Consider the following 15830-nt stretch of genomic DNA (forward strand, 5'->3'; position numbering starts at 1 on the left):
GTACCACGGGCGAAGCCGGGGCGAACCGCTAGTAATATTATAATAGCCTTTTACGACTTTTCCCGTCTTGCTTCGGGCTAGGAAAAAATAGCCTACCGTGAAATATGCCAACATTGCCCCCAATCTTTGCCCGAAAATCAATTCATAAGAAAAATTTTAAATTGCAAAAATACCTTAATACTTTGGCAACATTAACCACTGAAGGTTGTTTTACAAAAGTAACAATAGTGGGCAAAATTACCCAATAATATATTTGACAACATTGCCCACCATCAAAAAAGCTTAGGGTTGGCACATTTCATATTACCACATAATTTGATACTTTATAATATTACTTTTATTCGGTTAATTTCGGAAAAATAGCTTAATTTAGTATCCCGGAAAGAAGCATGGTAAATAAAGTTAAATGGCTGAATTTTAAGCACAACTTAAATGTAAAAATATGTTTCTTTTTATTAAATAGTCACTGAACAATATTCTGTTTTGCTTTTTTTATCTTTTTATTGCCTACAACATAATCCTACTACGAAATCTTCGTAGTAAAAGAAATCGGAGCCATGCTCATTTTACTGAGATGTACCAACCATTTTGCATTTTGGAAAAGCGAAATGCGATATGTATGAAAAAGAGAAAAAAATACCTGGGTAACTTTGCCCAGCCACTTAAGTCGGGAACTTTTCATGATACTGCTTTGATTTTTAAGGTAATCGACATCCTTATCAACATTTTTGAAATGGACTTTAATAAAATCAGACTAGAGTCATATCTACGTCAAAAATCGACGTCGGTAATGTTGGCAAAAAGTGCAGATAACTTTGCCCGCACTCAAAAACATACAAATAATAAGCAAATAATGAATTAAATGTTGAAGCAAATACTAATCTTTCTATAGAAAATTTTTGGGAAAATTGAAATTATTCGAAAAAACTGGGCAATAAAATAAGGGGCAAAATAATTTTTAAAATCGGTCGAACAGGTTTTGATTTCAATCGTGACAATCAAATAAAAATCTGCCCTGTATATAAAAGTATTGATGTATTCTTGTATTCAAACACTTCGTTAAAAAGCAGTACATGTGTTTAATGTTTTTAGGAATACTGGGAGAGAAATAAAAGATTCCATAATGTAATAATAACTATATTTAAGATAAATACAGGTATTTGGATAACAACACTAGAATATCAAACACTTAAGGCTCATACACACCAGAGCACAAGCCAAAATTTATTAGTACATAATATTATATGAACATGAAACACGAGTAAATTGTTAGTTAATGAATTTATATCAAATCCGACGCGTAAATGGAGTATTGCCAGCAATCAACGAAGCCAAAAGTATAATTTATTGAGATAAGACTAAATCAAACACAATAACATATTTTCCTCACTACAGTTTTATATTTTAGTACCCACATTATACACTCATCCTTTAAATCCATTCATCAACATCTTTACTATTTCAGAAATGCATAGAATCCAGGCTTATCTCAATACACTACCTATTACAATTATATTTTATACATAGATTCATAACATAGATGGCAAAAATATGCCCTGGTATGACGATGCTAGTATTGGATAGAACTTAAATATAATAATAAACTTAAGTTCCCGGAGGGGGAGGAGGCCTGTTCAACCACTGCGGCTGAGGGCCGGGCATATTGCAATAATTGGACCCAAAGACGGGCATGTTCTGTCTAAACGGTGGCATGTTCGGCGTTTGGAGCAAAGGATTCCTGCCAAAGTGCTGCCTGGCGGGTAATCGCGGGAACGGCGGAGGGAACATTGGGACTGTGAAGCCGGGAGGAGCTGACAGTGGGCCTCCGGGATCAGAAATAGGGTGTGGGGGAGGAATCCTTCTATCAAACTCTGGAGGTGCATTGAACGGCATGAAGGGATTCTGAGCTCTATTGTCGTAGAAATTATAGCTTCTATTGGGACCAGGTCTGAATCTACTAGTGGACTGATTCGGCCTATTTCTTCTCGCCTCTAACATTTTTCGTGGAGGGTTTTTGGAAGTTTCGCCGTTTTCAGAGCCTTCTTGTTTGCTTTGTTTCTTTTCTCTTCTTGCTCTTCTTTCTTCTTCATCATCGGAAAATTCGACTTGACTCGGAGGAGGCTCGATATCGTTTAACCAAGATGCGTCTGAACCTTTCACCCTGAAAATTTAATTGAAGTTTACAAATTTTTATAACACTGAAATGAATTAAAATTGATAAGATGTTGGGTGCAACAATTCAAATACAGAAATGTACAAGTCAACTTAAACTACAAAATAAAATAGATACAAAAAAAAATGTTGTGTGGTTTTATGAAACCACGGTAAAAGTGAAACTGTTCGAACGGTTCCGAACACTGCTTTGTGTAGCGCATGTCGCGTGACGGTCGGCTGCCGAGTAGGTATAGGTACTCGGCAGCCGCGATACACGCGACATGCGCTACACAGACCAAAAAGTTTGAGACGATGTAATAAAAGTTTCACTTTAATAACCAATACTGTAAAATAAAACTTACTATTAAACTTATATTATCTAAATGATTAACTGCTAACAAAACGAAAACTTAACCAAAACCAATTCAACTAGGAAATTATGTCTTCGAAGACCAATCAAGAGCATAAAAAGTGTCTGCACTGAAATTTAATCGAAAATTAGTTTGGAATCAAAATCAATCATTGAAACAAACTAAAGCATCAATGCCACACAATAATAAAAACATAACCTTAAAATTTTCCTAACCTTAAAAAAACACCTAATTAATTTAACAACTCCACATGAATGAAATTAGCAAACAAAAACTTACGAAATAAAAAAGCAAACGCTTACAAATAGGCAAATAAGTCAATAAATAGATTACTTCATGAGTTCTGAAAGGAAGACATAGCTTGTGTGGTTGGTGCGAGGCGCTATGAACACGTCCATGCCGACCTCTACGCCTCGCTCCTTTATGTGCTCTGTAGAGTTGAAGCGGACGCAGTAGTGCGGCTCTGTAACCTGCAATACACAAAAACAAATACATATATGTTAAAAATAAAATTATTCTTTGATTTATGTATTAGTTAGAATGTTTTATATAATTCTACTAATATTATAAATGCGAAAGTTTGTGATGTGTATGTTTGTTACTTCTTCATGCAAATACTAATAAACTGATTACAATGAAATTTAGCACACATATAGAGCGTAACTTGGATTAACACATAGGATAGGTTTTATCCCGGAAATCCCACGGAAACGGGAACTACGCGGGTTTTTCTTTGAAAACGCGGGCGGAAACCTAGTATAGCCTTTCTCGATAAATGTTCTAACTAACAGTGAAATCATTTTTTAAATCAAAACCGTGGATCCTGATATTAGCGAGTTTAAACAAACTCTTAAGCTTCATAATATTAGTACAGATATCTTAAAAATAATATTTTAAATTATGTTATAAAGGATCAAACGTTTTCAAGAACTTGTCACGAGTTACATTATAACCAATAACATTTACTAGATATATAATAGGCATGACGAAAGATTTTGAAATCCTCTTCCATAATGTGCGTATACGTTTACTATACAAGAAAAACCCTATATTTCGGTAATATACTTAAATTTAACGAAGATAAAAGCCATTTTCCAAAAAATATTTATTAACTGTGCCAAAACAGCTCGCAGGTGTCATGGCGTAGGCGTGACGTCACATTTTGGTAAATACGTAATTATTTGTACGCATTGCGAAGAAAATTAAAAAAATATTTATTTAATATGTGTTATAGAAACGAATTTCAAAGTTTATAAGTGGTGTGCAGTATTGCAGTGTGAATCCACATAAAAATAATGCTGAAAAATGTGTTAGTAATTATTTTAAGCGAGAAAATAATAAGAAATGATTGTATAAAGTTGGCGCGGAGAACCCCGAACCATGTATTCGTGAATTCGCAATTATATTTCTGTTCTGAGTCGATAAATCATACGTGAAACAATAGAAAATAAATAAAAATGCGTATTCTCAACATATTCATAACAACAAAAAACATCTGACGTGAGTTGTTTACTTAAGCGTGACGTCACGCGTGTTTTAGTCAAAATGGCCAACTGCAGTATTTCAATGTTTTATTTTATTGATAATCTCATTAATCTTAATGTTTTTAAGATTTCTAAGTCACTATATGTAATTTATCTATTATACATTTTCCCTTAAAAACACTAATACGATCATTTATGGATACTGTCGTCATGCCTATTATGATGAAATATACATGCAGATTCATTGTGATACATAAAGGAATGAATGTTTATTTTATTAATTAATGTAACTTTATTATTTTTCCAGGTCACAATTTATATGCAATATAAATTGCAACTAAATCTGCAGGAAATGAGTTTTTAGCTAATTTTAGCCTTGCATGTCAAGTATTATTGGTTTATTATTCAAGTTATTATTTATCTATAATTAATGTATTGTTGATATGTTACTATGTGCCATTGATATAAAAATAAATATATTTACATTGAGGTGATAAATGTGACGACTAGTGAGTTAAGAGGATAGAATCGTAATGCAAAGCATGAAGTCATACAAGTACGGACATTTTATTTTATATCCAATGCACGGATAAACATATATGTTTAGAAGGTTAATGGCAACACTTATTAATATAAGTACTTATATATTCCTTTTTTATTTTCTTTTACTAGGAAAAGAAGTCGAAAAAGTTATGTGATTTGATTTACCATGGAACTTTTTGCTCCAAAGTTAGTTTTGGTTGCAAGATATGAATTGTTACCTTATGTTATATGCAATTTAATTATTTATTGTGTAATTAATTTAGAAAATTTTGTGTTATTTAATACTTACAGGTCCAAATACATCAAACACCTTGCCCAAAGCCTTAGCACCATTATCTAGGAACAGGACACTGTCTATATCAACTGCTGGAGTGTCGGGGAATGCTTGAACTACAACTGCGGAAATAAAATTTTAAACATTATTAAAATGGAGAAATTTAAAAAATATATATAATTTAAAAATAATGGCTGCTTTCCAGATTTTATCAAAAGATCTTGATTGCCATGAAAAACAAGCATAATTATTTTAACAGTTAAATTTAATAAATTCACGACGAAACATTATAATTTACCTAATCTATCAACTATACTGAAAATTTTTCCAATTTTGGTAGTTTCTTGAGCTGGTAGACTGATGGTGAGGTCTTCTATTGGCGGTAGATCATCCAGACTGAGCTCCCCCTGAACTTTGGGTTGAGTGATTTTTTCTGCACCAGTATTGCCGCTAACTTCATCTCTATAGGAACAGATAAATTTTATTATGAATTTAAGACATTAAGTATTCTGGGAAATTGTATATATATTATTGAGGAACATTTGTGAAGAAGCATAACAATGATTGTAGTTACAACATCCATACAACCTAAATCTAACAAAGCAGGAAGTCATTATAGTATTTATGGTAAAAACTGTTTCAAGGTTTTTGTTTACAAGATGATAATATTACCCGCTAGATAGCTCCTCGATGTCCTTGACAGAATCGACGTCACTGTCGCTTGAATCGTCCGAACTGTCGGAATCAGAATCACTTTCACTATCCTCATCATCTACTCTGTACATTGTGACAACGTATTCCGATATACCATTTTCCGAATTATCTATAATCATATGTGTAGACACTTCTACATTATTACTAAATTTGGGATTCGATAATGGACCATGAGCGCAAGCATTTATTATATTATTCTTCAAAACCATTTCACTAAGTTCCACTGTGTCCGAATCGCCGTCTGTGTTTTCACCAGCATTTTCATTCGATGGAGTCTCTTCGGACTCCGAATCGGAACGATATTCAGCAATCAAACTTAATGACACGTTTTTATCATTGCTTTGGTCGAGATTTTCCATTGCGAGATTCGCCCTCGTACGGCAATTTTATTGCATGAATTGCGTTTTTATTTTATTCCTTATCACAATCATTGATTAAAAATTATACCTAAACGCTATATAATGCAGAGGTAAACTTTGGCTATTTGCAAATAAGTCAAAGCACGCTGAAGATACAATGAAATAGCAGAAAAACAGCCTTTTCTTTGCGAATGACAGTACCAAAATCGTGCTTGACTTTGACACATTGTCAATAACTTGTCATTTAAAAATAAGAAATTACCAACACTAAAAATAATAATAAAATAATTTTTATAATTTAACCGCACACGACTAGCCACACGAGTAAATGCTTATTTTTCTTATAAAACTTTTGCTTTATATATCTAAAGAGGGTAACGTAATGAATGAACATTTTGGAATCAATTTCAGTTGAGAAAATATAATATATGACGTTTAATATAAGTCCATCGGTATTCGATTCGAGCACAGGATTCGAGATATAATAATATTCGACATTGGACACGTGAATATTATGTTCGATTTTTCTCCACCTGTATAAGATAACTTTTAAAATGTTGATAAACAGAAAGTTCCCAGGTGGAGCCGTAGCGGGTCTTTCACTTACTTCATAGTTCATAGTATAAAACAAGATCACTTCTCGGCTCTCGCCGACTGTCTGTCGTGGTCTGTCCCTATCAAGGAGTATAATGTGGTCCCTATGTGTGCCTAGATCAAACTACGTAACGGAGTTTGTTGCGGTTTTTAACACGTTTTTAGTAGGTTAACCGCCATCATCTGTGTGTTTTATGTTAGACTCGACTCAACTTTGTACTCCCAAGGATTGGTGACATTACAATAATTATATGAGTGATGAGTTTATCTAAGTTGGAGCTAATAGACGCGTACTCATAAAAACAAAATTTTAAATTAAACGCACTGAATTATGACTACGCTGACATGGAATGATATTCTATTCGCCCTATAAATAATACTTTCTAATTAGTAGAGGTCAAATAAAAGACAAATAATTAATCATATAAATTTATTTTGATAATAACGAAAACAGTAGGTACACAATGGTTTGATTTATTATGCTTTAAAGGTTAAAAGGTAAAGCGGGACGTAATTTTCCCTCGCATTTGCCAAAACCAATGCGAAGTCCACTTTCATTGACACAATAACCGCGAAGAACCACAGTGTCGCCATCTTGTAAGAATTTTCTTTCTTCGCCTGTTTTTAAACGTAACGGCTTTGTGCCTTTCCAACTTAGCTCCAACATGCTGCCGTATGAATCGGAAGTCTGTGAAAAAAGGATAATGAATGATAAAAAAATGTTGTGTGGTTTTATGAAACCACGGTAAAAGTGAAACTGTTCGAACGGTTCCGAACACTGCTTTGTGTAGCGCATGTCGCGTGCCGGCATGTCACACACGTGCGATACACGCGACATGCGCTACACAGACCAAAAAGTTTGAGACGATGTAATAAAAGTTTCACTTTAAAAATACAATACGAATGCTCGTAATTGGATTAACTTTTAGCCCTGAAATTGTTGTAGTAATATACAAAATAATTGCATAATATACATCCTATTTAAAAATTGTGTTACTGGCTAGAAATTTTCATATAGAGTCTGTCAAGCGAGTCTAGTCCCATGAAAAAGGCGGCAAATTCAAAAATCTTTTAGGTGTCAACACTGATATAGCACGCTGAAAACTTATTGATACTTGAATTTTTGATAAAAAAAAAAACATATTTGAAATAAATAAAAAAAAGCATTTCAATGTAAGTATTTATTTGTCACAATCAGAACTAAAATCAGAATCAAGAAATTCAATGCCTTCATATGAAAAATCACTGTCAGTATCATCATTACGCACAGAAATGATGAAAGTAACCTGTCATAGCAGCAATTTTTGTCAGATAGTCTGTTTCAGCTTTCATTTTTTTATTGTCTTCTATGGCTATGACTTGCTTAACTTAATTATTATGAATTGTGCTTTTTATTAATTCATCATCCAAGGTGGCTGAAAAAAACAAAACTATTTTTATAGTAGTTTTCACTTAAAGATGCCCCAGTAAGTTTCAAGATCATGAACACGTCGTCTGGATCTAAACCAAAACGGAAATCGTGATCACATCACAGTAAAATAAAAAAAGTTAGACAATTGTGCTAAAAGTATCAACACGTTGTTGCCAACCTACCTGATGTTGAAACGATTTCATCCAAAAGTCGTCGTTTTTGCGATAATACGTCGTCAGATTCACTCTGTACATGATTATATTTATTAATCATTGTAAACAACAAGCTCCTGACACTACTTTTAATAGGTTTCGGCATTATAACATTAAAAAACTCAACAATAACCGGATTATTACGAGGTTACAACTGAATTTATGACAATCTGTTTGACAGATCATAGTATTGCCATTATAAGAAATCAGTAAAAGGGTTGTGGACTCGACTCGCTTGACAGACTCTAGCTACTTAACCATAGACAACAGAAAATTATTCTATGAGCATTTCGTCAAAGATCAGTAATAAACTAGATACGGCATTTCACTCACATCTCCACTAATAGTGCCAGAGCCCAGCAAATCACCAGGACGCAGGTTGCAGCCGGTCACAGTTTGTTGCGCCAGCTGCTGCTTCGCCGTCCAGTACAGGAAGCGGTAGTTAGATCTGCATATTGTAGATACTACTGGGGATTTCTCCGCTAGAATTTTACATAAATGTTAATTTTTGTTATTCCTATGCTATGTAGTGATTGTGGAAATTACATTTGTATTATGAATATTTAAAGAATTCGTTATTTTAATTTTGTTTATAAATTTTGAAATTGATTTATAACTGAATCATTCATGCAACTAAATATTGTGTTGATGAGTTAAAAATTCACCGGAATATTAGTTATTGATTTAATAAGAAACTACAAGGCTCGAAACGCTTCGTCTATTTACAAAATTCGCCATAAGGCAGCGAAAAAACAGGACGTTTTAAACTAAGATTATAATCTTAGCGTTTGGGATAAACGGGTGTTTAGATAGATAAAACATGCATATAAAAGATTTAAGGTAAATAAAACTTACTGATCAAATCGACTTCAAGCTTGATATCAAAGTTGAAGTTATCGTCGTGTTTCAAGTACGGGAAAGGTTCTGGGTCTTGCGGGTAGTTCTCAACTACGTAGGGCTTGAGAGCGTCCACAGTCACTATCCAGGGGGAGATGCTGGTACCAAGGTTCTTTGCTGTGAAAGGCCCTAGAGGCACGTACTCCCACTTTTGGATGTCTCGTGCTGTTAAATAGAGATTATTTTTTTGATCAATTGACGAAATTTTGAAGTTCTGTCCGCTATTCAAAATCTAACGATAAGAAAAATATGTAATAGGTTGATGTAGGTGTATTTTGAGGATTTTTATTTCTATTTTACACAGTAAGATTGAACAATAATCAACGTTTGACTTGGTCTAATTTATTTCGTTTGTAAATAGAAAGCGCGACATTTGATACTACTATAGTCATGTTATATTAAATACTGAACTTGTTATACTGTAAATACATATATGCTTAACCGACTATATTAAATTCGTAAAACTAAAATCAACGCACCACTCCAATCATTCATAAGAGCAAATCCAAAGATATGATCTTCAGCGTCTTTAGCGACAACTCTCTGTCCCAACTCCGTGGGTGGTCCGCCAACGAACACGGCCATTTCTAACTCGAAGTCCATGAGCCTGCATGGACCGAAGTGCGGGGCTGCGCCTGAAGATAATATTTATTTATTTATTTTTAGTATTTTTAGCATCAAAAATTCGGATGTCGCAGATCCATTTGTTAGTAAAAAATAAACCTAAGTATTAATGTTAGTAATTAATATAATTAATATATTAAATAGAGGAATTATTTGTAGTACCATTAATCATCACGGAATGTGGAGAGCGCTAGAATTAAATGTATTTGAAGTAGGCAAATATCTGATAATGTAAAAAATTTACCCATAATATGGGGTAAATGTTAAAAATAAGTAAGTAATATGACGATTCATAAATGCTTCTAGAAGAAGTCTAATTGAATAAATCATTTATTTATTGAGTTTGAGTTAAATAAATAAATAAATCGTAATAAATTTGAATGAAATGTCGTGACCAATTATTTCTGATGTTACTAAGTAATTTATTCAATTTTTATTTTTTTATAATATTTTGTGAGTATATATCTATATACCTAACTCAGAATTCAGAAACAGATAGAAATAGAATGAAATAAACTCGAGAAGAAATACAGGTTTCTTGGAAAACAAACCTTCCACGGGTAGAGTTTGTCCATAAGGTCTGGCGATTGGTGTCCCGGAAATTACGATGGAGCTTGAACGACCGTGGTATCCAACTGGTATGTATTTCCTGGAAATTAATAAAGTAAGAGATAAAATCTATAGACAACAGTGTTCAAGTAAACGAAGGAAATAATACAAAGAAAACAGATTTAGTTTTTTCAACAATTTGAAAATTGTCAGCAGGTAGTATATACCTACTTTTAATTTGCAAAAGTAACTAAGTCTGTATTTTTCGTAGATTCCACATATGTACTGATGGCACATACTGATTGATAGCATAGTGAATAAGTTAATCAAAAGTTTTATGAAAAAAAAAAATTACCAATTCGGCATAAGTGCGTTCTCTTTGCTTCTGAACATGATGCCAACATTTGTGGCGTGGTGGATGGAAGAATAGAAGTCTGTGTAGTCGCCAATCTCTGCTGGTACATGCATTTTAGCTTCACTCTGTTTGACGAACGCCCTGCGAATTTATTAATTTCAATATGTCAAAAAAACAGAAAAAAGAAAAATTTTTTATCATGTGAATTCTAAGTTGCGTTTTTCAGTTATAAATTAATTTAACTACACGAAAGTTGGCTGAATTCGCTTTTAAGAATAAAAAAAAACATTATTTACCTCTCTCGTAGTTGACTATCATTTTGTAATGTAGGATTGGTTACATCTAAGAGATTCTGTATAGTGCTTCTTGCTTCAGTCCAGTGTGCTTTTGTTAGACCCATAAATGGGTTTAGCTTTTCTTCCTGTCATTTTAAAATTGTAATTTAAAAAAAATGAATTACTTAGGTAAGTAATTTTATTTTCTTTTAGAGCTTTTAGGACATAAACGTACTATGTGGATCGTTCCCAATTTAGAATTTCTGGAGGATGAGAGAGGAATCTTGTATGAAAGGTTCGGATAAAAAAAATTAAATACATTTAGCGATAGCCATTGCCATGTTTTTCGAGTCTAAACAAAATTTTATCGCTTTCACTAGATTTAATTAAGTAAAACAAATGCAAAAGCAAAGAGAAATTATTAATTTTTGATTCTCTTTGAACTTAATTAACTAAGACCTAGGTATGTAGTATACACCACATAATATTCAATTACAATACTTGCATTTTAATTAAAAACAATCACCGGGCGCCTGTTTATATTCTACTATGATAATTACCATAACTAGTTTACACACCTACAATATTACCTTAAAAACATGTTGTTTGTCTCTTAGCAGGTTCCCATTAAATAAGTGTGATATAACATTAAGATCAAGTATCCAGTCCCCAATCGCAACTCCAATGTGTTTTTGTTCCTGTAAATTTAATATTTAAAATGATAAAGAAAAACATTTCACACAGGCAACAATTTCATAAAATTCAAGAATTAATTAGATTCCAGATAATTTAGTAGAAAATAAGTAACCTTTTGAAATCAGTTTGATAGATTTGAATTTGCCGGGTTTCATACTGTCAGATATTATTATTTATTCTATTCCATGAAGTCAAGTGTTTTACGATAAGATAACGATTGGACATGATTTATCGCACAGACATCCAAATATAAGTAATGTTTATATATCTGTGATTTATCGCTATTTACTTTGATATTCATAGTTTTGAAGATGAATTAACTTGAACCATTTAACTATATATTTCATTTTCGTTTTTAGAACCTAGGCTACTTGTATAGGTATCATTGAATTAGGTACCTAATAGCTTGGTATTAATAGGTTTAAGGGTGCTATAACAGATTTTGAACAAAAACCGCTATTTTACGGTACAATTTTAACTCAAAGCACTTACACGTGAGAACAAAGTAATATCTTAATTTAAAGATAATATATTCAGTTCTACGATCATCTAATAAAAATTGTACGACGTCATACAAAATTGTCACTGAAATACGATTTTCCCAGCACAATGATCGCATAAAATGCAAAAAAATGGGGTCTAAAACGGTACAATTTTAAGAAAATTAAAAGCCTAATCTATCTTCTTACCTATAAATTATTGAGGGATATATAGTCCTTTATAGATTGTGATAATTTTTTTGTATCTAAATCAAAATTTTATTTCAATTATAAGCTAAATTAAAAATACTTGTCGATTTCTTCATACATTTTGCTCTCGCGGGTCGTCAGACCGCGCTCAGAAGCGCTCTTGGAAGGACGGGTGTATCGCTCCTCGTCCCAAAAATAAAAACGAATTAGAAAAAGATTATTGTGCGTATACTGTCGTTTTCGTGATTTGAAATATTTGATACTTTATAAGAGTAAACTGTATAAGTTTCATATTCCAATTATTTGTAATTTAAAATTATGTTTTAAAAATTATGTTGACTGAGATCCTCTTTTTTTATGGGTTGTTGAACGGATTGGTGGGGTAAAGCAATTTGACAAAACTTAAATCCAAAATGGCGCCGACGAAAATTTGCCATCTTTTCGTCATGGGTGTCATTTTCATGGTTTTTGGGGTAGCTATTAACCAATATGAGGTCAAAAATAAAATCCAAGATGGCGCCGACGAAAATTTTACATCTTTTCATCATGGGTGTCATTTTCATGGTTTTTGGGGTAGCTATTAACTAATATGAGGTCAAAACTAAAATCCAAGATGGCGCCGACGAAAATTTTACATCTTTTCGTCATGGGTGTCATTTTCATGGTTTTTGGGGTAGCTATTAACCAATATGAGGTCAAAAATAAAATCCAAGATGGCGCCGACGAAAATTTGCCATCTTTTCGTCATGGGTGTCATTTTCATGGTTTTTGGGGTAGCTATTAACCAATATGAGGTCAAAAATAAAATCCAAGATGGCGCCGACGAAAATTTTACATCTTTTCGTCATGGGTGTCATTTTCATGGTTTTTAGGGTAGCTATTAACTAATATGAGGTCAAAACTAAAATCCAAGATGGCGCCGACGAAAATTTTACATCTTTTCGTCATGGGTGTCATTTTCATGGTTTTTGGGGTAGCTATTAACTAATATGAGGTCAAAACTAAAATCCAAGATGGCGCCGACGAAAATTTTACATCTTTTCGTCATGGGTGTCATTTTCATGGTTTTTGGGGTAGCTATTAACCAATATGAGGTCAAAAATAAAATCCAAGATGGCGCCGACGAAAATTTTACATCATTCCGTGATGGGTGTCATTTTCATGATTTTTGGGGTGGATATTACGCAATATGAGGTCAGAACTAAAATCCAAGATGGCGCCGGTGAAAATTTGACATATTTTCGTCATGGGTGTCATTTTCTTGGTTTTTGGGGTAGCTATTAACCAATATGAGGTCAAAAATAAAATCCAAGATGGCGCCGACGAAAATCTTTGTTATTTTATTTTAGTTTACTTCTTTATTATTAAGAAAATTACACCTATGACGAAAAGATGTCAAATTTTCGTCGGCGCCATCTTGGATTTTGGTTTTAACCTCATATTCGTTAATAGCTACCCCACAAACCATGAAAATGACACCCATCACGAAAAAAGTCAAATTTTCGTCGGCGCCATCTTGGATTTTGGTTTTAACCTCATATTCGTTAATAGCTACCCCAAAAACCATGAAAATGACACCCATCACGAAAAAAGTCAAATTTTCGTCGGCGCCATCTTGGATTTTAGTTTTGACCTCATATTTGTTAAGAGCTACTCCAAAACCTTGAAAATGACACCCATGACGAAAAGATGTAAAATTTTCGTCGGCGCCATCTTGGATTTTAGTTTTGACCCCATATTGGTTAATAGCTACCCCAAAAACTACCCACACTTGCAAATGTGTTTGCTACGTAGGAAAAGTTCAGATTTAAGAGTATCCTAGGTAATGTGTTATGTGACGAATACCTATAATTTATTTCATTCCGACTATTTTTCGGAATAACATACATTTACTAAGAATTGTATACAATGCCGGATTTAATACAGTGCCGGTAACATCATATGTATGATAATAATTCTCCATTTCTTAAAAAGCTTTGATATTGTATACAATTCATAGATTATTATTCAATGAAATAATGATGTAAAATAGTCACACTTTTTTAAGTTGTTTGAATATACTAACATACTTATTAGGATCGTACCTACTAATAAAAGTAACAAAATGAATTTTTAAAGTTCCTAGTAATCTTCTGGAATCAATTTCAATAAAAATACATAATATCAAAAATTAAAAATAATATCAAGTATGAAGATGGTCTATAAAATGGAATGCGCTATGTTTACGTGAGCGTGATATTGCCGCGAACAAAGTTACGTCGTTAGATACCTAAATTTGAGTAACGCAGATTTGTGACAGCGTCCTTAAGGTTATAGGAACTTACTTAATGATATGCAGCCTAAAATAATTACTCAATCAAATTTTGAATTCAAAATATTGTCAATTTTGGTACTTACATTTTTAGGTGAAGTGAAAACACCGTAAGGCAAGTTTTCAATGGGAAAATCAGTGTCCGACGAATATTCTATGAACGATTTCATTTTAAGATACGTCTATTTTCCAAGATCGTCTCCAGAATAGTGGATTTAATCCTACTAATAAACTTGTTTCAATTTATGTGTATGTAAATAAGTCTAAACTTGTTTACGCGCTTGCCGGTTGAGTTCCATACTATAGCAAGTCGTGGTATGACATTATATTGTACTCTGGCACCGCTCAAGGTCGGTCAATGAGCGATATCAGCGGCGAACCGCATTACTATCTTTATAAACAACTTTTATTTTCTTACCGAAGAGTTACACATCTTTGTTATATTTTTTAAGGCTAAGTAGGTATATGAACATAATTGGGGTCAATGTTGTTACGATTTTAAGTTCGTTCCGGATTCCTCCGTTATTTACCTACAGCTAAAACTCATGATTTTGCTAAAATAATTATTCATAAATTTATATTATAGACAGTGTAGTAAGTAGTTCCTAGAAGACTTCAAAATTGTATTGAGCAGCAGAATAGTGCACATAGTGAACGCGAAAACAATTTTTAACTAATACTCACAAAGCAAAATATATACTTACTTCCTCCAAATCAAAAAGTTAACCCGAAGATAAAAAAAAATGTCAGTAATTTTTTGAAATTCCTGACACATTTTTCTTTTTTATTTTTGAGATATCGTAAAATTTATACTTAAATAAATAAATTAACTACCTAACTACCATGGACCAATATATACCTACTCTTATTGGTCCATGTTACCTACTTATTGTTTTTATGGGATGCTTAGGTATTAGAAACTATAAAATAAAACAAATTTCTCTCCACAAACGTTTATTACAATTTACAAACACATATAACATAACAGTACACTCTATAGCAATTATTTACAATTGGAAGTTAACCTTACTGAGTACCGGCTGAGTGGCAAGCCGTTCCTTCGTCTTGATGCTGACGAGAGAGTCCGAGACTGCCTGGAAACACAAGCCTGCAGTATATGGGAATAACATGCGATCCAACTAACAATAGGATCTATTCGGCGCCATGTTGTGAATGTATGTCATAGGTCATACAAATTTCAAACGAGTTAATAATCTAAATTCTAAGTTATGCAATAATGTCTGTATTTAAATTTGATATTAAAGTTTTGCAAAATGAAATACTTAAACCGTTAGATTTGAAAAAAGTATTCTAAAGA

At 32.9% G+C, this 15830-nt stretch overlaps 2 protein-coding genes across 2 annotated transcripts; both read right to left on the reverse strand.

Annotated features, from left to right (window-relative positions):
- Positions 1–1121: 1121 nt before the first annotated feature.
- Positions 1122–6102, reverse strand: LOC149481248 (uncharacterized). The gene is made up of 5 exons (XM_089705709.1): positions 5499–6102; positions 5125–5288; positions 4842–4948; positions 2859–2995; positions 1122–2161 (listed from the first exon to the last, which is right to left on the reverse strand). Exons 1-5 carry the CDS (start codon positions 5897–5899, stop codon positions 1606–1608), a joined length of 1365 nt encoding a protein of 454 aa, XP_089561835.1. The 5' UTR covers positions 5900–6102; the 3' UTR covers positions 1122–1605.
- An 804-nt stretch (positions 6103–6906) lies between these two features.
- On the reverse strand, positions 6907–14827 carry Faa (fumarylacetoacetate hydrolase). The gene is made up of 9 exons (XM_089705835.1): positions 14599–14827; positions 11407–11514; positions 10838–10962; positions 10542–10682; positions 10189–10286; positions 9493–9648; positions 8972–9178; positions 8450–8598; positions 6907–7181 (listed from the first exon to the last, which is right to left on the reverse strand). The coding sequence occupies exons 1-9, from the start codon at positions 14680–14682 to the stop codon at positions 6978–6980; spliced, it is 1272 nt and encodes a 423-aa protein (XP_089561961.1). The 5' UTR covers positions 14683–14827; the 3' UTR covers positions 6907–6977.
- Positions 14828–15830: the final 1003 nt, after the last annotated feature.

The sequence above is a fragment of the Colias philodice genome, chromosome 17 (assembly GCF_061535455.1).
Source record: "Colias philodice isolate Cphi_HAF_F1 chromosome 17, ilColPhil1 Martin Lab GWU primary, whole genome shotgun sequence".
NCBI lineage: Eukaryota > Metazoa > Arthropoda > Insecta > Lepidoptera > Pieridae > Colias > Colias philodice.

Coding starts and splice junctions, on each gene's coding strand:
- Faa (XM_089705835.1), bottom strand. CDS start 14,682: ATGAAATCGTTCATAGAATATTCGTCGGACACTGATTTTCCCATTGAA. Junction 8,599..8,971: donor GCTTGAAGTCGATTTGATCA/GTAAGTTTTATT, acceptor GTAAAATTCTAG/CGGAGAAATCCCCAGTAGTA. Junction 7,182..8,449: donor CTGGCACTATTAGTGGAGAT/GTGAGTGAAATG, acceptor CTTTTTTCACAG/ACTTCCGATTCATACGGCAG.
- LOC149481248 (XM_089705709.1), bottom strand. CDS start 5,899: ATGGAAAATCTCGACCAAAGCAATGATAAAAACGTGTCATTAAGTTTG. Junction 4,949..5,124: donor CAGTATAGTTGATAGATTAG/GTAAATTATAAT, acceptor TTATTTCCGCAG/TTGTAGTTCAAGCATTCCCC. Junction 2,996..4,841: donor TGTTTGATGTATTTGGACCT/GTAAGTATTAAA, acceptor TGTGTATTGCAG/GTTACAGAGCCGCACTACTG.